The following is a 22096-nucleotide window of genomic DNA, read 5'->3' as shown; positions in this document are numbered from 1 at the left end:
CTTGAGATTTTTCGAAGGTGCGCACGCTGTCATAGAGAGTCGAATTCGAAAAATGGGAGTGAGACACGGAAATGAAGCGAGATCCAGCTCCAATTTGGAGGAAGCGGATCGGTCTCCGATGTCTGGCTGATCTCGAACCGATGACGAATTGTGTTTGTGTATGACTCCCCAATTTGGAGAGGATGACCAATGTTTTCTGGGGATTGTTTACAATACGTCATGTTGAGAGTGATGTTTCTTCGGAAAGGAGCGATATATCGAAGAGAAGGAAAGAAAGGCAGCAGCGAGGATGTCGAACTAAAAAGAGATGGAAGCACTTTCTAAGACATCTTCTAAGCGAGCAGCTGTACGTAGATCAATGTTGTACGTCTATTTCTTTTTGTTGAATCTTGGTAGTCAAGTAATGAACAAGCGAAGTCTGGGGGCAAACGGAGAGCTGACGAGAGGTAAGATTCAGGTCGAAGTGATCTCAGGTAGGATTCGTATTGAGGTTTCAGTCGTTTTTAGATTGATGGATCGTTTCTGGACCGTCGGTCAACTTGTGAGTCGAGTCGGTTACTAAAATACTGTACAATGTAAGCTGAGAAGTGATCGGATACAGTCGGACTGACTTGGCATGAAATGGCACGAAATGGCCTAATTTGGAATAGGATGAAATGGAAAGAAAAGTAGTGTGTAATGTGTAAATCACATTATTGTGTACTGTGCGATCGAGAGCTTGTGATGTTCAGGTACAATCTATTGCAAAGATCTTCTGTCTTTTCGTAGGGGAATAGTAAACGGGCCCGCGGAGGAACGAAAATCAAGTAGAGTATTGCTTTTTTGGGATTCAGTCAGGAACGCTACCTTGATGCCATGCACAGCATCATGTCATCTCATTTCGATGTCTAGTACCTACATGCTTCAATCGAGTGATGAGAGATCTGGATGCAGGGTCTGAACAATTGCTTTTTTTCCTGGAATCGACCCAGCAATTTTCGTGGCAGACTGTTAAACTATAAATCTCCTATCGTGACTATCATGACGTAAACCCAGCTGATAATTAAAGTACTGTACTTACGAGTACTATGCGTACGGGTATAGTTTGTATGTTTGTCGGACCCGGTCCATCTCTTCCGGACCTTTCAACCGATACAGTAGAATATTTTAGATTTTGGATTTAGAGCTTCCGATTAGAGTACTGTACACATCGATTCCTCTTTTGGACGTTTTCTTACGCATCTCTTACACTTCATACTTCATACTTCATGCTTCACACTTCGATATATCTGGAATTTTCATGTCGTCGTCGTAATTGTATGACGTTGAGACCCCCACAAACATTAGTGGCCGTTTTATCATTCCAGTTTGCATTTTCGGTGGCTATCCCTTAGCTTACAATGCAACATCGGATCTTGATTCTTTCTTTCTTTCCATGGTCCACGGAGATTAACACGTCGTAATGTTCATTTCCTCAGCAGCATCGTCCTACATGCTGTTTCAGTCAGGTCACAAAGTTCGTCAGCGAGATCCCGTTGACGTATAGACGTGCTCTTGTGGGTGGCCATTCTTGTAGCTTTGCAAGGTATAAGTATCTGCGATGGGATGCAATTCTGCTCTGTTTTCTCGTCACTACCATCTCTTTCTTCTTCATTCTGCGAATCTTTATAGCTGAAATACTCTTCAAAGCTCATTCAAAGATTCATCATAATGGCCTACCAAGACGAGAATACCATCGATCCCTTTATCTGGGGATTCCTAGACCAGGGATACTCTCCATATGTCACTCAACAGGGACACCTTGTCCCGAATCCTTTCATTCCCGTAGCGATGCCAGCTCCGACTGCACCAGCTGGCTGCATCGGCACTGGAAGCATTCCCGGTCAAATGGAAACGCTAGTTGTACCTTTCAGTAGAATCATCGAAGATTCTCCAACCTCGTTCTCCTCCTCAGCTACCCCACCCTCACTCTCTCTCACACCTTCATCCGCCCCTTCTTCGTCCCTCTCCCCCCTGTCCCCCCTCCCTGCCGTACCCACCACCAATGTTTCTCCCGCGGCCTCCTCGCCGCTCACACCTCTCCCTTCCCCTCTTTGCCGAGACGCCGGCGACATTTCGCCTCCTCTCGCCTCATCCACCTCGGCCCCATCCCAAGTAGTCGCAGTGGATGTAACCTTCCCACCAGCTCCTCAGGGAACGGAAACGTACAGTGATGAGGAAGCGTCTTTCGAGCCCTCGTACCAGCAAGATGCCCTTGGGGCACATGACGTGGATGTTGGTCAATCACAATACGATCATTCCTCGATGTTGGAGGCGCAAGCATGGATCTACAAAATGGTAAGTTCCGCTTTCCTCTTTGTATCCGTTTCATGCGAGTTGAGTTGACCTCCCATTCCGCCCAGCTTTTGTCGCATGGCGACCTCTTTGCGCTTGACCCCGCCGAGCTCCCGGCCCAAGCTGCCAACCCCTCGCCCCCCACCGCGCCCGAGGGCCTCAGGTCCACCAGGACCTCACCTGGATCCGCCTCTCTCCCGTCGATTCCTTTGCCTGCACGACCTGCTACGGCGCCTACAAAGACAAGGAGAAGGCGAAAGGGTGACGATCCTGGTCCTCTGCTGACCGTCTATGGAGGATCCTTGGATCTCGGAGTCGGAGAAACGGGCTGTGATCAGATTAAGAAGACGATCCAATCTGGTCCACGGAACCTGACAATCTGTGATCGATGCAGGGAGTCGAAGCAGAGGGTGAGTCTCCCATAACAAGGAGCTACGATTGTATGCTGACAATCCTTTTTGAATAGTGTGAGCCTTCCCCACAAGGCCATGGGCGCTGTCTGCGATGTACAAGCAACAACAAGTCTTGTACATTCTCATCCCAAGGCTACAATCGTTACGGACGAGGCAATCATTAGAAAGACTTAGAGTCGTAGAGTAGAGTGGAGAGGGGGATCGCTTATTTGATTCTTGCTCGCTTGCTTCATCAAATTCAAATTCAAAGATAAAGATCAGAAAAGGACAATCTCAAGATATGCAAAATATAATACATAGTCACTTGTAATGAAAAGAATCGAGATTGTATCCTCGTGTCTCGTATAATGAACAATTACGATAGTCTCTTGTTGATTATGAATTATGAATCGATAATAATGTTGTACAGTACTGTTATACAGTCTCAAGGGATCCTTTGTGAAGTGATGGTTCCTACCTCCTTTGGGCGGTTTACGAATACTTGAGAAGGCTCCCTCAACTGACTCACACTGAACTGATATTAATGTATCGGATCACAATATATCTATATGCTCTTAAAATGATAAACCGTCAGATCATCGATCTTACATCTTTTACCCTCGCTCACATCATAGCCTCCCCCGACCAATCCTGCTCAGTATGGAACACCTCACACTCAATACGAGCTCGAGCAGCTCACCTACCGAGAATGCTACCACAGCTACCCCTGAGCCCTTCCAATTGCCCGAATTTCAGAGCGAGCTCGCTCGGATCACGGACGAATCCCGAGAGAAAGACAAGACCATCGCCAGGCTCGAAGACATCATCCAGGGAATGCAACGCCAGGTCACCAAATTCACAGTGAAAGATTATCACCTATCCCTGGCAATTCGCCCGACCGTCGCAGTCACATTCACAGTCACAGTCGACGAGTTCAACGCGATGCGCCAAGACAGGGATCAACACTTTCGAAACGCTTCTACCTTGTACGACCGGAACGTTGCGATCGGTAGACAGAACGACGCTTTCCAAGATTGTCTAGGCGCCAAATTCCTCTATCGATTCTCTCGAGATCTCAGTCGTGCTCTTACCAGGCAGATTGTAGATCTCGAGCTGGGTACAGCTTTCCTAGAGGGGGATAATGGTAATGGTAATAGTCATGGTATTGCAGATTCAAATGTAGATGCAGATGTACCAGAAGGAGATGGGGAAGAATACTTTCAAGTGTACACCGAAGATCAATGGAAGCTCCGAAGTGAGTTGACCGACTATTACGATCGGCAGATCTCAGAGAAGGTCTTCCTAAATCTCAATGACAAGAGGTCTCTCGTCATTAAAGAGATCAATCCTTCGAGCTGGGCATTGGACGACGAAGGGTACGCAGCGTTCTTCAACGACTGTACGATGAATCCTCAAATCACTCCTATCTCCTCGATTGCCACCAACACGTCATCCACGTCATTCGAACGATCTCAGCTCACAGGTAGACAGGAAGGAGGACATAGATACACGTTGTCATATGGAATAGAACCGACGGCGTTGGAAAACCGCGATCTCAGTTCGCTGGATGAAGGTCTAAGAAGACATTATGCCGATATCGTCAAGAGGACTTCTATGGACATCTTCCTTCGACCGCTTCCTACGGATGCTGACAAGAGTGAGAGTGCGATCGTAATGGAAGGCGTAGAGACGCGATCCGACAAGTCCGCTTGCACCGTCATGTGAATACTGTTCAGGCTTCACCGATGGAATGCAGAAGTGATGCTGCGCTAGACACATGAACGCGACTCTCTACCTTCTACATCCGTATGCATAGCATGACAGACCCTCACGTGTGTATACTTGGTGTCACCAAATACACACATGATCTAGCCTTCGCGATAGTCCCCCACTACTTCTCGCCAGAGCTGCTGACAGTCGACGTTCGCACCTAATTTCGCACACATGAGGAAGGCCCCGCTCAGTTTCCTATTCAGAGAGTAGGTCTCTTGCGGAGGTGGCGTAAGTCGGTGTTTCAACATGACAGGGATGAGGGCTCGGATGGAGTCCGTGATAGTCTGTTTGGCGAATGGGTATTTCCCGTCATGTGAGAACGGACCTACGAGACGATATAAGAATCAGCTATGTCAGAGGTTGGTGTAGCTGGAGTGGCTCTATGAGAGAAGGACAGGGATCGATGATGAGACGGAGATGGGGTAAAAAGGGGTTGAGTTGTGGCGAAGCAGCATAGACGAGCAGTCGAGCCGGGGCGGGATTAGAGGTGAGTGTCGGCGTGTTCAGGGGGAGAAGGGGGAAGCGCGGCAGAAACAAGTGATAGGAAGCTGGGAAGAGTGTGCGTTCCCGACTGAAGGGTCTCGCGTGAGTCTTGTAAGAAATGGAAACTTACTAGCAACGAGCGCCATCGAATCCAAATGAGCTTCGACCATAACCTCATTCTCCTCTCCCGTCAAGTATCCTAAACTCAAACTTTCCTCCTTCATCTTCGCCCTATCACCCTCCAAGCAACTCTTCAGCAATCTATACCAGCCATCCATGAATTCCTTGGTATATTCTCTTGACGCTCCAAAATCGATCAACTGTATACCCTCTTGACCACCTTTGATAGTATACAGGAAATTTGCCCAGTTCGGATCAGTCTGCATGAATCGGAATTGGAAGAGCTCCATCAAACATAGCCTCAGGATATTCGTACCGATCTATCAGTCGATTTTCCTCGTCAGCTATTTCCCACAGATCTCCTCATATAAAACTCACTCTATCTCTGGTCTCCTGCGATAAGTTCTTCACTCTGCTCAAAGGTTTACCGTCCATCCATTCAGTAGTCAACACTTTTCCGGTAGTTCCCTCTTCCACGACCTTCGGAACGCTGAAGTACTGATCATTTTCCAGCAATTTCGAGAACCGTCGACCGGCTGCAGCCTCCATGATGTAGTCGCATTCATCTTGCAGTTCCCGCCTCATGACCGCTATGGTGTTTTGCAGATACAGTCCTTTGGGTAATAAAGCCGAAGAGCGTAACAAGAGCGATAAGTTATTCAAGTCGGATTCGATGGAAGAGGCGACACCTGGGAATTGAATCTTCACGGCGGCTTCTCTACCGTCTGGAAGTGTAGCTCTGTGGACTTGACCGATCGAAGCGGAAGCGATGGGAGTTCGGTCGAAGCTGGAAAATAGGGATTGCCAATCCGAGCCGAACTCATCCCGCATGACTTTCTGCGTCGGGAAAATGTAGGGTCAGTCAATAGCATACAAACGCGGACAGGGTGGACAAGACGGTGTAGTTGGAGCTGAATGACATCCAGTGAAAAGAAGTCTCACCTCCATCTGCCAATCTGGCATGTAATTCGCATGGGCCTGTACTTGATGCAAGACCTTCTCAATCTCCGGCGGTAACATATGGTTATCTAAGTCAGCGAGCGTCGTCAGTTCAATTCAGTTCAGTTCAATTCGCTCGGTTGAATTCAATTCAGTTCAATTCGATTGATAAGCATAAATGCGTATTACATACCCTGTATACTCATGAATTGTCCCAATTTCAGAGCAGCCCCCCTCATCCTGCCTAACGTGGCTACGAGCCTTCGTATATTGGCATCACTCATGAAAACACTACCTCCAGACGTGTTGCCGCCAGTCGTGCGGCGAAGCGACTCGGAAGCAGCACCGATGGACAAGGAAGCGGCGAGAGCTGTGGGACGGTCAGAATGAGCGATCACTCGGACAATCGGGAACAATCTATGTGAGACTCACAACCATAGTGGAACAGCCTTCCTAATCTAGATGAGGGTACTTTTGATGCTCGCAAAACGACGGGTACCTGTCAGGTTAGAAGATGCAGATACGACATCAGCTAAATAATAACCACAAAGCGTTACAAAGCCGATTCGATACGGACCTCATCATCGTCCAGCTGACTCTTTAAAGAGGTAGGATCCGCACCTAGACTTTCTATTTCTCTTGTGGTGTCTATGGGCATGGCATTATGAGCGTCTTGCGAAGGAATGGGGCTCTGAGTATCGTCCTGCTTGGTATTCGAGCTCGAAGACATAACAGAAGTTGCATCTATGTCGGCAAGCGGATGCTGGGGTAATTGTTCGAGCGGGGGACGACTTGTCGTATGAGACGAAGCATGCGCTTGTGAACATGAGTCCGCTGGTACTTCAAATGGACCGGGACTCGAACGAAAAGAAACCTTGATATGCTCCTCTGAAGGTATACTGGACTTTTGATCACTGAGGATTGCTGAAGCTGTCGGTTCTGGCTGTTGCGAAGGGGTAATGACGGGCTTGACAGGCGGGATCGGCCGTACCGAGGTATGCAGGATCCTCGCTTTCCTAGACTGTTCCGCTTCTATATGTCTATCCGGATGCGTATCCGGAGCAGGCGGTGGGTTCTGGCGAGGTGACGCCCTGATTAGATCATTGAGACTCAGTCCGATCGATCCTCCAGGTGCTTTACGTTGGGTTCTATTCGAAGCATTCCCGCCAACAGGAGCGTATTGTTTGGGAGGAGAAATGGAAGATGAGGGTATGGGTTTGAGTCCGGCTTTCTTACGTTGTTCAGCTTCTATGAACCGATCAGGATGAGTCGCAGGGGCTGGAGGAGGTGGTGAACGTGGTGAAGCTTGGATCAGTCTATCAAGAGCCGACAATTGTTTCTTGCCGGTCGAACCCTTGATACCGGATGGTTGCGAGGTTGAAAGCGGGAGGGCATGCTCGGAGCTTTGTCGCGACTTGAGCTGATGTTGATGTAGGAGATCTGAGAGCGTTTGGACTTGCGCTCTAACAGCTTCGACTTCTTCTGGATCGATCTCTTTCGCCTTGCCTTTGTCCTGATGTTGACTGGATGACGCAGCGGAAAGAGCGGCTACCTCTTCAAGTTGTATAGCGGCTGACCGAGCTACTACCCGTATCGCAGCAGACAACATGTTCGCTATGGCTCTCGATCCATAGTTTGCCAAGGTGAGCTTTCAAAGATGGATGACAAGCACGAATTACAGGATAGATGAAAGGTAGATTTAGACATGTGAGATTTCGAGTGACCTTTGATCGGATCAACTCAAGTTGCCGAAAAAACAGGGACAACCACGTGACGGATCGCGGGCCTCCACACGCACCATCATCGGAGCGTGCCGGGTTGACATCGAGGAATCAAAGCAATTTAGGAGATCAACGGACTACAGTTCATCCAACAATATACCATCGATATCATACCGAAACGACTCTTCCCGGTCACAATACCTAGCAAAAATATATAAGGGGGAGCGCACACTGGGGTAAATCCTGATTGACTTCATTTACTGTCATTCCCTTCTGCTTCGACCAAGATTTTTCTCAATTAAAGCCCCTCAGGTACAATGTCCTTTCGGACTGCTGCCCTTCGCGCAGCTCGTCATACGAACGCCAAAAACAGGTTACCTCTAGCTCGAGCAAGCACCAGAGCGTATTCGACACCCCCATCAAGACCCAACAGCTCAAGTTGGCGACAGCAATTGGCAACCTCTTTTGCCGTTGGACTAGCCGGTACCCTAGGATACAGGTATTTCAGCCAAGAGAAATCACAAGTAAGTAAACATCAGCTCATCCTGAAGTGGATAGCTTACGGATAATCGAAAAGGTACAATGTGATGGCGCACCTCTGGTGGAAGCTATAGACACACATGGATATCCCTGGTCGCCTGTTGACGCTTTAGAAAAGGACGATCCCCAAGTGAGCTTACTCTTCAAAGCCCCATATTCGATACATCTGCTAGCCAGAGTTTCAGCTAACATTATTCATCGAGTCAGAACCCGATGCGCATACGAATGGCTACATGGGTCAAGTCTCTTCAAGATCACATCGTCAACACAATGGAAGAAATCGAATCATCCGTCGAACCCAACTCCTTCTCTCCTTCTCCAGAGGCTCCGAAATTCCTACGTGATACATGGATACGTAAAGAAGGCGGAGAAGGTTCTTCTTGCGTCTTAGCGGGCGGAAGAGTCTTCGAGAAGGCAGGAATCAACGTCTCCATTGTTCATGGAATGTTACCACCCAGAGCGCAGAAAGCTATGTTACCGGATCACCCCTCTCTACCCGAACCAACAGATACGAAACCCTTCTTCGCTACCGGTCTATCTATCGTCATTCATCCCCGTAATCCACATATTCCGACCGTGCACCTGAATTACCGGTACTTCGAGATCGAGAACCCGGCAGATCCCTCTAAGCCTGTGACATGGTGGTTTGGTGGTGGATCCGACTTGACGCCGTCGTATTTAGTAGAAGAAGATTGTGTGCACTTCCACAAGGAACTGAAGAAGGCTTGTGATAAACACGATGAGAAATATTGGCCAGACTTCAAGGAGGCATGCGACAAGTACTTCTTTATCACTCACAGAGGCGAATCTCGTGGAGTCGGCGGGATCTTCTTCGATGATTTGACGACTTCTTCACCTATAAATCAAGGAGGTGCGCAGCCGAAGACGCAAGAAGATCTGTTCAACTTTGTCAAAGACGCAAGTGGTGCTTTCCTTCCTGCGTATGTACCGATAGTGTACAAGCACTTGGCTAGGACGTGGACGGACGAAGAACGACGTTGGCAACAGCTGAGAAGGGGTAGATATGTGGAGTTCAACTTGGTCTACGATAGAGGTACCAAGTTTGGTTTACATACGCCAGGAGCGAGAATAGAAAGTATCTTGATGAGGTGAGTCAACCGATCTCTTTACTCTCTTCATAAAGCGCTGATGGCTGATGACCTGCTTCATTTTACTGTAGTCTGCCAGAAACTGCAAGATGGGAATACATGACGCCAGTCGGCGCTGACGGCTCGAATTCGCCCGAGGAAGAATTGCAAAAAGTGTTGAAAACCCCAAGAGAATGGGTGTAGCCAACCTTCCGCCTCATGTATGGATATACCGTAATTGATATGCATGGTCGGATGGATGAATGATTAAACGAAACAAATGCACAAAATAGACATCTAAGACGGTGCCCAGCTAATTGGTATCGAGGATACTAACTAGCTGTATCATAATGTGTTCGAGGAAAGGGTGCCTTCACTGCGTTGATCCGGACCATAAAGTTCTGCACACCCTTAGATCAATCAACGTCGAATACGTTGCCCGGCTCTTGACCCCAACCGGGCTGAAACCACGGTTGAGGATGCTCTTCTCGCATGTGAAGCCTCACAGCGTCTTCGGAGAAGAGGTTGATATCAGCGCAAAACGCTTGTCTGGCAGTCAATTCCGCGTATGAGGGTCCACGATCACTCTGATTTGCTCTCGGGACGGACATCCCTTCTGTCCCAGGTCCAGGTTCACCGCCATAAGCAAAGTTGTATCTATGATAAACTGAGCCTCGATCGGTGTAAATTGTCGAAGGCTCAGGATTTACTTGTGGATCGTCAATACACGAATCTAAGAAAATCTTGTAATGCTCCAATATCAGATTGGTGGTCTGTTGCTTACTGATGAATCTTTCCAGACGATCTCGGATCGATGGGTCAGTATATGAGCTGTCATGTTGTTGGTAACTGGAAATCACTTGATTAGACGAGATATCGGTCCGATAACCCAACGGTGGCGATTGGTGGCGAAAGAGGTCCTCAGCCAATGTTCGACTCAACATATCTTGTCGGACTCGTAACGCGCCTTTCAAAGCGGAATTGGTGAGCCACGATAATTTGTAATGAGCAAGGGCGTTGCTTTGCTTCAAGGCCTCGTTCTCTTCTCGGAGTCTCCGTTCCTCTGACTCGGCGGCCGAGCCTGAGGCTGAGGCTGTGCTGCTGGAGGTTCGGGATCGTCGAGAATGCTGAAACATGGCGATCTGCACTACAGTATCAGGACGTTGTTCAGAATCAGTCAACGTGATTGTCAGATAGACTGATTTGTAGGTGAGCGGCAATATCGCTGCGTCGGTGGAATCGTGGAATTGGGAAATGAGTAAGAGAGATGATAGATGGGATGATCCAACAACCCCTAGCATAGTATACATACAGAAGAATTCTTGGACTGACACGACACTTGTGAAGCAGTGGCTATCGCCTTGGAGCCCCGTATGTCCTTTGTATGGTGTAACCTGTGCGAAGGTCCCGGCATTGGTGACAAAGCCATGATCATGGTACAACCTTTGTTCGTTTGGTCAAGAAGGGGACTTCTTTCAACTGGACGACGGCACTCCCGAGGAAACATTCGCTTCTTCGAGGGGACCATTCCTTACATGATGACCTCATCTCAAAACGTAGAACGTAAGAAACATCATGTGGTATACATCTACGAGCCAAAGAAGCAGCATGAGAAATGCATGAAGGCATAATGAGAATGAAAATGCAAGGTCGAAAAGAGCCGGATTCGACCTGGTTCCCGCCTAGCGCACGACTGCTACAGGTGGAAGAGCATGACAGATCACTTCTCATTGATATCATGAGGGTGATCTAGATCCAGAGGAAATAGCCATTCATCCAAACTACCGAATACAGATACAACACCATAACCAAACGGACGCACAGAACCAAACACGACTCATAAGCTTCTAGAGCATGATAAAGATGAATGAAAACCATAATGTCCCTTCCCTCTTGCCGTGCGCCTATTTCCCATTTCCCCATCTGACCCAGACCCATCGATTGAATGACTTCGACCGTAAATACACATACTCGAGCTGCAGTAATGAGCGCCACTACGCCATCACCGTACTGGGCGTAGCTAGATCCTCCGTGTCCTCTCTTCTCCTTTGCGTCGCAGGAGTCTGAGGAATCCTGTTCAACATCGGAGTAGACATCACTGATCGGTTACCCATACCCATACCCATACCCATAGGCGTCGGAGGTACTGGCATTTTCTGCCCAGGTATTGGTGTAGGAGGTACACCAGCAGGTCGTTTAGGTCGAGCTTGTAATCGCAGATCTTTATTATCTATCGCCACTGATTTGGTGCACTATGAGGGGGAGCGGAAGTCAAGTCAGATCAACGATCAGTCAATGATCTGAAAGTAATGGATATCGCTTTGAAGGCCCAAAAATCAAACTCACATTTGACGTCTTGTAGATCCCGACTAATCGATGAGCCAGTTCGAACATATCATTTCGAAGGGAAATGACGATGCTGCAAAAGCGAGGTTATCAGCTGATTGCGCACGAAAGCGCTGCTTTCCAGATAGCTGAGTCAGTACTGACAATTGAGCAGCTTGCGTTTTCGATTGGATGTAATTAGCCACGATAGAAACATTCTTGAAATCCAGAGCGGCGTCAATCTCATCCATGAAGTACAGGGGAGTAGGCTTGAAGACGTGCAAAGCGAAAACCAGTGCGAGGGAAGCAAGAGTCTAATGACATTTGAAGCCAAGTTCGATCAGCTGTGTCCTGACCGTGAGACACAAGGCGGACTCACCTTTTCACCACCTGACAAATTCGCTATGGCTCTCCAAGACTTCTTCGGAGGCATAATCGATAACACCACACCTGAACAACATGTCATCATCAGCTACACTTGCCCTCGTATTCAAGCGTAAGGAGGGAGAAGCTCACCTTCAGAGAATGGGTCCATACTATCGATCAACTCAATTTCGGCATTACCACCCATAGTGATCATCTATCAGAACACCGTCAGTCATGTGAACTTCTGATTGTCAGGGGAGAGCTGGATCGAGACGGGAGCAAGGCAATCGTAACAGGGAACTTTCCGAGCGAGATAAGAAGAAAGGCGCAGAGGTCGCGACAGAACATACCTGATACATCTCTTTCAACTTCGACGAAATCGCACTGAAACCAGCCATGAACTCGTCCAATCTGACTTTCCGCAAATCGTCATAACGTTTCTTAGCCGAATCACGCTTGTTCGTGACATTCTCCACATCTCGCGCTCGATCAAGGAACTCGGCTTCTCGTTTTCGATATTCAGTCAAGATGTTCAAATTCGGTCGAGCTTTTCCGATCTCCTCTACAAATATCGTACACGAATACGTCAGCTCAACTCTCTCTCTGTGCAAACTTATGAGAATGACGAATTCGGACCCACCCTCCAGCTCCGTAATCCCAGCATTGAGCAGTTCCTTGTCGACCTCTCGCAGTTCGTCAGGGGAATATTCGACTAGTTCCGTCGAGTCTTCCTTCTTCTTCTTGGAGGCTTTCTTCTCGATCGGCTCTATTTGCTCATCGCCCTCTCCTTCTTCTCCTGCCTCTCTATCTTCAGCTTCAGCGGGAGTATCAATCTTTGCATCGCCGTTCTCTTCATCGTCCTCGTCGTCCTCACTGAAAAAAGCACAGCATACTAGCATCAGCTCTGCTCGCCTCTCTACGTGCGACCAAGACTCACTCAATGTACACCAATTCCAGCTCTTCGTGCCTCTTCCTCCAATGCTTGTGCTTATCTTTACTATCTTTCTGTAATCTACCATTATCTTCTATCTTCTGCTTGATATCCATCTGCTCATCGACAAGCAAGCCATCAGCCCATCTCCCACATCGGCCGATTGCAGGCCATAGTCAAAGCGAAAAGAAGTTCGACTTACTTCCAGCGCTCTAAACGCATTGATACCTTGCATCTTCTCATCCAGGTCTTTCTTACTCTCCTTCAACCCATCTTTCACATCTTCTGACGCATCTTGCGCTTCTTGCACTTTCTCCTTGATGACCTCCAAATCACTCCTGCAAGCCGCCAAATCATTCTCTACCACTTCAAGCTCCCCCTCCGTCTCTTCAAGCGCAGACTTGTTTTTCTCAAGAGATTTATTCAGTTTCTCAAGATCCCGACTGGATTTCGTCTGCCCAATCTCAGCTTTCGTCACTGCCTCATTGGCTAGATCCAAGAGCCCCTTGGTGGTAGTGACCTTCGATTGGATCGCTCGAAGTTTGACTCCTCCCACATCCAAGATCTTGTTTTGGAGCGATTTGATCTGTTCGTTTATACCTGATGATTTCTCACGCAGCTTTTCCGTCTCTTTTGTGAGACTCTTGATTTCGTTCTCTAATTGGGTGATACGTTTCTCATCGGCTGCATCGGGTTTAGCTTGAGTCCTGTGATAGATGATCAAGTCAAATCAGAGCAAAAGTGTATCAGCTTCATCTCCCTTTTTAGCCCAAATGACCTCGTCGACAACACTCACATCAATTCTTTCAATCTCTTCTCGCCTTCCTCAATCCGCTTTCTCTGAGTCTGCACATCCAGCTCAATCTTCTCAAGCTGAATCTCAATCTCCGGTATCCTCTTCTTAAGCACTTTCACTTCCCCTTCCACCTCTTTACGTTCCTCTTGGAATTTCATCAGTTCCGCTTGAGCAGCAGCTGAATCCTGCTCGTAACGAGCCACAACTTCCGGCGCCACTTTATCAGCTTTGAGCTTGGATGACATTCCTCCTCGGGAGACTTTGGCTCCTCCTCCAGACATCGTTCCGGACGGATCGATAAGTTGTCCAGCAAGAGTGACTACTCTCCAACGTTTCTTCCCATACCCTATTCTCTGCGCTTGGACCAGGTCTTCCGCCACCAGGGTGTTGAATACCCCCTTGTAGAATGCCGGAGCGAATTTGGGGTCTTTGGGCTTGATAAGGTCGAATAGCCTAGGTACGTTTTCGGGCGTCTCGATCCGACCTAGATCTCGAGGTGGGAGTTTCTCAAGGACCATGAAAGATGCTCGACCGACATTGCCTTTTCGTAAGTGCTCGATACATGCTTGACCTTGTTCGACGGTATCCACTACCAGGTTGTTGAGGGCTCCACAAGCTGTAGTCACAGCTACATCGTATTTGTCGTCGATAACACCGAGGTCACCCAATCGACCCTAAAGACAGCGCATTAGGTCAGTCGAGGTTCCCGCACACGCCTTGGGACAATCAACTTACGTGGAAACCCCTGATACGTCCTTGATCCCTCAACTTGTTCAAACTGCTCAATACGGCGTTCTCACTCTTGTCCGCAGCTAATGAGGCTCGAGCATCGTCTGCCTTGGATCGCGACGAGGAGACTTTACTTCGAAGTTGTTCAGATCGAGCGTTCATTCCCTATTCGTCATCCCAGATCAATCGCAGTCTTCAAATGTGACCAAGTGATGATATAGGGTAGACTTACCTCGAGTCTGGCCTCAGCGTCGGTGAGCTGCTTCTTCGCTTTCGAATGCTCTTTCCTCAACGCATTGTACTCCTCGTGTTTCCCTTCATCTTCATCTTTGAGAGCTTGGAGATTTGTCTTGGCTTCATCAAGAGAAGATTGCATCGAAGTGGCTTTCTCAGCTAACAAGTCCCGCTCGGAGGTGGCGACATCGATTAGAGATTGTTTCTCGCTGATCTTGGCTGTCCAAGGTTCGAGTTCCCGTTGTTTCACCTCGATCTGAGTGGTGAACTCGGCGGTTTTGTCTATTTGTGGATCGTGAGTCAGCTGTTTATAACCTGTCAAAGTGGGGGTGCGGTTCAGGACAGCTCACCTTTGAGACTATCAACCACCTGCTCAAGTTCGGCTTGTTCAGTCTCAAGCTTCTCTTCCAAATCAGCAACTTTGGTTCTGTTCTTCTCTAAATCCGAAGAGTGATTATCGATAGCTGAGAGAGCTTCGGATCTAGAATGTCCATCCTGTATCTCAAACTCGTCAGCCACTGTTTCACGACAATAGGCAAAAGGAGAATCGCAAACGCAGATGCACCTCTTGGATCGATTTCTTGAATTTCTTCTGTTTCGTAACTAAGTGCTTCTTCTTCTCCGCCAAACCCACTTCTTCCTTCTCGAACTTCTTAGAGTCTTTGACAAGCGCATCTGTGAGTCGTTTGACCTCTTCGAACGCAGCGAGCTTCTCATCGTACTCTTTTTGCAGGTCGCCAATTTTGGACAGATGGTCTGCATTTCGTTCTTGCTCGTCAACTAATTGAGCACTGAGGTTTTCCTATGTTCCCCGAAAAGACGAAGTAGTTGAGCTTAACTACATATTAGTAACAGACGAGTGAAGTTGACATACGATGGCTTTGGTGGTTATTTCAATGTTGTTTTGGAGGGTATGCATATGATGTTGCCACAACAAAGACTTTTTCCGGGTCAACTCGTTTGCATCCCGTAAATAATCTTCTGCTTCACGTTTCTTGTCCTGAATATCCCATTGTATCAGCTTACTCTGCTCCCTGTGATGAGCAGAGAACGAAACTTACCTCTAGAGAAGCTTTCTCCCTCTCCACTACTCGGAGTCTGTTCATCTTTTCCCCTCGTTCATCATTCAGAGCCTCCACTTCCAGATTAGCCTGTTCTATAGGCTCCTTGTATTTCGTGGTACCAATGATATCTTCCAGATACTCTAGCAGACCGTCCTCATGCTCATTTTGCGCTTTTGCTTTCATCTGTGCGATAGATTCGACTTCTCCCTGCAGGATTGAACATCGTGTCAGCTTGGGATGCTGAGCGTCAGCAAGAGGTCCACAAGCTCACCTGCAAGATCAAGAATCGATTGTGATCCAGGTCTATACCTTTGCCCTTGAGCAAGGTGGTTACTTCGGTGAAAGAAGAGGTTTTATCGTTGATAGTGTATTTGGAAGAATTGTTTCGGTATGCGGTACGGGAAACGACAATTTGAGAGTTGGGGACTAGTAAGAAGTTGTCCACTCCAGGCTGCGGCACGATCGTCCCATCAGTGTTCGCTAATTACTCACATTGAGAATACCAAAGAGATCCTGGACAATGCTCGAGGAGACTCACCAAGTCGACAATTTCTCTAAACCAGACTTCGACCGAGCAATTCTCTAAACCCTCTTTCCCAGCTGAATTATGTATAAGTTCGCTCAATTTACCTTGCCGCATCTTACTTGCCCTATACCCAAAGACGAAGAGCAGCGCATCGATAGTATTCGATTTACCGGATCCGTTGGGTCCTACTATCGCCGAGAAGGACTTATGGAACGGTCCAATTTCTTGTCTTCCTGCATATGATTTGAAATTCACTAAGACCAACTTGTGGATGGTCAATCTGGGTTTGGGTCCTGCTGGTTTAGCTTCTGCCGGAGGGGGAGGTAGGTTGATCTGCGGAGGCACTTGAGAGGGCGTTGCTGGTAGTTGAGAGGATGAAGGACGTTTTGAGGGTGTAGAATCTATTTTGATAGTTCCGTCTGATTCATTTCCACTTTCCCCTTCTTCGTTGATTTGGCTCATACCGTTCGGTGCAGGTGTCGGTGAATCTGGGACTTGACCTGAAGCTCTGGGCGTCATTGATTTCTCCCGGATAGATTGAGGTAGAGGAGTGGCAGGTATAGCTGTTGATGCTCTTCTATCTCGTCCAGCTAACGCTTCTTGTAATTCTTCTTCGGCATCATCATCATCCTCGTCTGAAACAACCACTTTCTTCTTCTTACTCCCTTGACTTTGACTCTGACTTTGACTTGCCGATGCCTTCTTTATCGGTTTCGAGGGCTCTATCATCTCTTCGTCTTCCTCCGGTATATCATCTTCCTTCGCGCCCACCGTCGAATCAGCTTCGGTGACTCTCATCTTGGAAGCTGTAGGTGCTGCTCGTTTCTTCGGCGCTGGGGCCGGAGCAGCTTTGCTTTTGCTTTTACTGGTGCTGGCAGCTGCTCTTCGACTTTTCGGCTTGACATTCTCCTCCTCCTCTTCTTCTGCTTCTGCTTCTGGTTGTCCATCTTCATCGTGATCTTCGCCTGGGAAACCACCTTCTTCATCACTATCCGATTCGGGGGGAGGTGTGACAACTTTCTTGCTTCGAGATGCTCGAGTAGGAGCTGCGCTGCTCGATGCAGCTGATGCGCCCGAGACGGCTCTTGTGGTTCGTCTAGGAGGCATTATTAAGTCTGGCGCTCGTCATCCGATTCCACCGAGAGGTCAAGGATGCAAGTATGCGATTATATTGCTTGAATGCAGTTGGGGGAGGGTGATTTAGTTATTTGTTGTTGTTGATTCCATCCATCGCCTGTTCCTGAGACCCCCACGTGGGAGACGCGACGCGTCAAAAACTGCACAAGCCTTCTGAGTCGGAGAAAGTGAATAAATGTGGCATCCCATCAATTCTTGCATGCCTTTCTTTAAAATGCGGTGAAACTGAAATTAGGCTGGACAGAGGGGTTCAAGATTTGCCACATTGTTGAGGGTAGTTACGAGTGTAGCGTAAAATATGGAGACCCGCTCACACACTCACACTGAAGCGGTACATTTCTAGTGCATGTGTTTGGTGCATGTGTCCAGTGAGTAAGAAAGAGTAGAGTGCCTACAGCCCCATCTCGATAGTACACCCTTCTACATATACTATCAACTACCATACTCTCCCTCGTCCTTTGTCGCCTCGGGACCCCTCGCATACTTATTTCCCAGCGAAATCGAGATAAGACTGGCTATCCAACAGCGAAATTTGACCAAGAAGACCATCAGCCAAAATGTCATGGCAGCCTTCAGAGCAAGGTCTCCAGGAGGTCCTGGGTATGTTGAGGGATACCAGCAGTACCGATAGTGAAGTCCAACGGAATGTCGCCCAGGTAAGCAATATCAATCACCTACTCCTCATTCGTACATATGTGGTCTGGTTTCCGCATCTAAGCTAAGCTAAGCTAACCATGACATCAATGTGTATAGCGCCTCGACCAACTTCGAGACGTCCCAGACTTCCTAGCTTATCTAGCACACGTCCTTATTCATTGTACGGGAGAACAAGATTCGCATCGAGCAGTAGCTGGATTACTGTTGAAGAACGCTCTCAATTCAAGATCCGGTCCAGTGAATAACGATAATGACGCCAGAGCAATGGCATATGTCAAGGCGACGGTGTTGAACGGTCTAGCAGATCCGGATCAAATAGTCAGACAAACAGCTGGTACAGTTATAACCTCTCTAATATCAAATGAGGAGCCCGGAGGATGGCCTGAGGCATTAGATGCTCTGACAAAGGGTATGTCAAGTGGTGATGCCAACATCATCGAGGTGAGTCTGTATTCCCTTGTTATGTTATCGCAACCCAAACAGTGTCGTTAACAATGCGGAAATAACATCATGGCGAGTACGGATATAGCTGATTCCCGTTGTGTCGTACCACAGGGAGCATTCAACTCGTTGCAGAAGATCTGTGAAGATGCCCCGCACAAACTAGATTTCCAAATCCAAGGTAAAAACCTACTCGACCATCTCGTTCCCCAGTTCATCGAATATACCGCACACGGCGCTCCCAAGATCCGACTATACGCCTTACAGATCCTCCAATCCCTGCTCGCTATCCGAGTCCCTTCCGTCACAGCCAACATCGACACATACATACAAGCCTTGTTCGCTAAGGCCGCCGACGAAAGTCCAGATATCAGGAAATGCGTCTGTGCGTCATTAGGTCTGATACTGGGTACTCGACCCGACAAACTGGTCCCCGAAATGTCAAATGTAGTGGATTACATCGCCTTCTGTACCCAGGACGAAGACGATACAGTCGCCCTAGAAGCTTGTGAATTCTGGCTGACCTTCGCGGAGGACTCAACCTTGAAAGACCAATTAAGGCCGTACCTCCCCAAGATCGCTCCCCTGTTGTTGAAGGGCATGGTATACTCAGATTGGGATATAGCGATACTCGACATCGATGACGTGGATGAGAACGTTGCGGATAAAGAAACGGATATCAAGCCCAGGAATTATTCTTCAAAGGTGCATTCGACGCACGAATCGAATGACCCGTCGTCCTCGAAAGGAGCGGGAGGGCTTAGTCGGGAAGCGCAGGATAAGGCGTTTGACGCGAATGAAGATGATGTGGAGGACGACGATGAGGATGACGAAGATTATTTCGACGATGAAGACGGCTCGGGAGAATGGAATATACGTAAATGCTCGGCGGCAGCTTTGGACGTTATAGCCGTTTCGTTCGGGAATGATCTGTTGGAGATTCTGTTACCCCATCTGAGGGATAGGATATTCAGCCAGGAATGGACACAAAGGGAAAGTGGTATTTTAGCTTTAGGTGCTATCGCTGAGGGTGAGTTAGCTGGCATGCCCTGAAGATCCACAGAAGCTGATACACTGTTGTTGTTATTAGGTTGTATCGATGGGCTCGAACCGCATTTGCCCCAACTCGTGCATTTCCTCCTTAAGACCTTACAGGACAAGAAGGTGGGTCTGTCCCTCACAAATCCTGCGGGAATGCCAGGAGCTGACTTTGAGATACAGGCCCTCGTGCGATCGATCACTTGCTGGACCCTTGGTCGATATGCTTCTTGGTGTGTGCATGTGAATCAGGCAGACAAGACCCAGTACTTCATACCCACCATGGAGGGAGTAAGTGTTGGTCTTCCTCAGCTGCGATTCTCGAGCGGTCAGCTGATGCGGCAACGGGTCCCATAGCTACTGCAAATGGTTCTGGACGGCAACAAGCGGGTGCAAGAAGCTGGTTGTTCGGCATTCGCGACTCTCGAAGAAGAAGCTGGTACAGAGATGGCACCTTTCCTCGAACCGATCTTGCGGAACCTCACTTTCGCTTTCTCAAAATATCAACAGAAGAACTTGCTCATTCTCTACGATGCTATCGGTACACTCGCTGACTCAGTCGGTCAAGCACTGGGTCAACCTGGGTATCTGGATATACTGATGCCTCCTCTGATTGAGCGATGGCAGAGGTTGGGCGACCAAGATCCTGATCTCGTTCCTTTACTCGAGGTGCGTAGACCAAATCGACACTTCGTCAATCTGATTTGTCATCTCAACTATGTGAGCTGATCCCGCGCTGTAGTGCCTCTCATCCATTTCTATCGCTGCCGGAGGATCGTTCTCGACTTACACCGGGCCAGTGTATCAACGATGCCTGAATATCATCCACGCTACGCTAAGCCAGTACCAAGTGTACGAGCAGAACCCTGACGAGGTCGAAGAGCCCGACAGAACGTTCATCGTTGTAGCGCTCGACCTCTTATCTGGTCTGGTACAAGGTCTAGGGGATCAAATGCACCCGTTGATCAGAGACGGTCAACCGCCTCTACTCCATCTACTAGCATTATGTCTCACAGTGAGTACGAATATACTGCTTCTAACACCAAGTACCGTACAGCGCTTCTCAGATCGATGAAGTATCATGTTGACGCCTCAGTGACCGTAGCACTTCGAACCACCAGTCCGACAATCCGCTCATGCATTACTAGGAGACATGTCAATGACCTGTTTCCCCCTACTCAAACCCGTCGTCCCTCAATTCCTGCCTAGCGTAATCGAGCAAATCGTCGTTGAACCCCCCGCAGACTGTATATCAGTATGTAACAATGCGGCATGGGCCGTTGGGGAGATCGCTCTGCAATATAACGGAGATTCATCTGCCCTCGAACCTTTCGTACCCTCCTTGATCTCAAGATTGGTTCCTATCCTCTTAAATACCAAATCACCGAAATCCCTGACGGAGAATGCGGCGGTGACGATTGGACGACTTGGATTAGTTTGTCCAGCGCTAGTGGCTCCGGATTTGCCTACTTTCGCGCAGGCTTGGTGTACTGCACTATGGGAGATCAAGGATAACGATGAGAAGGATTCGGCGTTTAGAGGGTTCTGTATGTTGATCAGTGCGAACCCTGAAGGTATTCAGAATGTGCGCATTTTCTCTTTCTCTTCTCTATCTTTCCCTTATCGATCAACAATCAAAGACTACTGTCATCTCTGTCGCCCGATGAAGAGCAAGATCAACAAATCAGTCGAGCTGAGCTGACCTGATATGTGCTTTTATTCTATCCATCGCAGAGCTTCATCTTCTTCTGTAATGCCGTGTGTAAATGGCAACACCCCTCGGGCCAATTGGATCAGATGTTCAGGACTGTAAGTTCGCCATTATACCGCAAACTCAGTGGGTATAGACTAATTAAGGGGTGATGGTTGATTGCAGATTCTACAAGGTTTCAAATCTGGTCTAGGAGCCAATTGGGAAGCTCAAACTAATACTTTCCCACCAGTCATCAGACAACGATTAGCCGAGCGATACGGTGTTTAATACGGACGGAGAGTAACGTCCTTCCGTCCGTCTCTTCACATCTTACATCGTTTCGCTTTTCCTAATTTTACCTCAGCCGTACTCGAACGCACAGCACTCGCCCCGCCCCATGATCGCCTTTATACCCTCACATTAGATAGGCCATAAGCATCGATACCCTTAGCATAGCATTCTCATCTTCTCGCATTCCATTCTTCCATAGCATAAATCAAGTCGAGTACAGTACAGTAAGTAGACAGTAGGATAGATCAGTATATAGTATATGGTATATAGCATATTGTTTTCAAAAGATAAGGCGATTCCGGGTATGATAGATAATGATACGAGAAATATGACATGAATTAACGTAGATAGATCATATAGCATTTTACGCCTGCATCGAGTAATTAGATAATTAGGTAGACGATCCATTCCATAGCATTTGTGAGTTCTCAATCGATAGCTTGATAAGTTGGTTCTTCTTGTCTGGGGATACAACAATGAGGATGAGGATGAGGATGAA

At 48.0% G+C, this 22096-nt stretch overlaps 7 protein-coding genes across 7 annotated transcripts; 4 read left to right on the top strand and 3 right to left on the bottom strand.

Moving 5' to 3' along the window:
* Positions 1–1689: 1689 nt before the first annotated feature.
* I303_108233 (uncharacterized protein) lies at positions 1690–2900 on the top strand (the record flags this gene model as incomplete). Its single annotated transcript, XM_018410709.1, has 4 exons — positions 1690–2316; positions 2382–2643; positions 2708–2723; positions 2780–2900. 4 exons carry the CDS (start codon positions 1690–1692, stop codon positions 2898–2900), a joined length of 1026 nt encoding a protein of 341 aa, XP_018260519.1.
* A 465-nt stretch (positions 2901–3365) lies between these two features.
* I303_108232 (uncharacterized protein) lies at positions 3366–4430 on the top strand (the record flags this gene model as incomplete). The annotated part of the gene is made up of 1 exon (XM_018410710.1): positions 3366–4430. The coding sequence occupies one exon, from the start codon at positions 3366–3368 to the stop codon at positions 4428–4430; it is 1065 nt and encodes a 354-aa protein (XP_018260520.1).
* A 143-nt stretch (positions 4431–4573) lies between these two features.
* On the bottom strand, positions 4574–7629 carry I303_108231 (uncharacterized protein; the record flags this gene model as incomplete). The annotated part of the gene is made up of 7 exons (XM_018410711.1): positions 4574–4803; positions 5092–5401; positions 5460–5918; positions 6024–6109; positions 6214–6390; positions 6453–6519; positions 6598–7629. 7 exons carry the CDS (start codon positions 7627–7629, stop codon positions 4574–4576), a joined length of 2361 nt encoding a protein of 786 aa, XP_018260521.1.
* Positions 7630–8058: 429 nt separating this feature from the next.
* Positions 8059–9573, top strand: I303_108230 (uncharacterized protein; the record flags this gene model as incomplete). The annotated part of the gene is made up of 4 exons (XM_018410712.1): positions 8059–8265; positions 8319–8411; positions 8489–9390; positions 9462–9573. 4 exons carry the CDS (start codon positions 8059–8061, stop codon positions 9571–9573), a joined length of 1314 nt encoding a protein of 437 aa, XP_018260522.1.
* A 212-nt stretch (positions 9574–9785) lies between these two features.
* On the bottom strand, positions 9786–10505 carry I303_108229 (uncharacterized protein; the record flags this gene model as incomplete). Its single annotated transcript, XM_018410713.1, has 1 exon — positions 9786–10505. The coding sequence occupies one exon, from the start codon at positions 10503–10505 to the stop codon at positions 9786–9788; it is 720 nt and encodes a 239-aa protein (XP_018260523.1).
* Positions 10506–11363: 858 nt separating this feature from the next.
* I303_108228 (uncharacterized protein) lies at positions 11364–17447 on the bottom strand (the record flags this gene model as incomplete). The annotated part of the gene is made up of 18 exons (XM_018410714.1): positions 11364–11621; positions 11716–11788; positions 11860–12008; positions 12074–12144; positions 12211–12274; positions 12411–12622; positions 12701–12933; positions 12998–13107; positions 13194–13698; positions 13788–14461; positions 14523–14681; positions 14749–15032; positions 15101–15245; positions 15316–15552; positions 15625–15750; positions 15812–16021; positions 16086–16265; positions 16353–17447. 18 exons carry the CDS (start codon positions 17445–17447, stop codon positions 11364–11366), a joined length of 4785 nt encoding a protein of 1594 aa, XP_018260524.1.
* Positions 17448–18034: 587 nt separating this feature from the next.
* On the top strand, positions 18035–21594 carry I303_108227 (uncharacterized protein; the record flags this gene model as incomplete). The annotated part of the gene is made up of 10 exons (XM_018410715.1): positions 18035–18133; positions 18231–18575; positions 18690–19605; positions 19666–19739; positions 19797–19904; positions 19971–20282; positions 20356–20628; positions 20719–21198; positions 21348–21422; positions 21490–21594. 10 exons carry the CDS (start codon positions 18035–18037, stop codon positions 21592–21594), a joined length of 2787 nt encoding a protein of 928 aa, XP_018260525.1.
* Positions 21595–22096: the final 502 nt, after the last annotated feature.

Source organism: Kwoniella dejecticola, chromosome 11 (assembly GCF_000512565.2).
Source record: "Kwoniella dejecticola CBS 10117 chromosome 11, complete sequence".
Taxonomy (NCBI): domain Eukaryota; kingdom Fungi; phylum Basidiomycota; class Tremellomycetes; order Tremellales; family Cryptococcaceae; genus Kwoniella; species Kwoniella dejecticola.
This window is presented reverse-complemented; position numbering and strand designations above follow the sequence as displayed.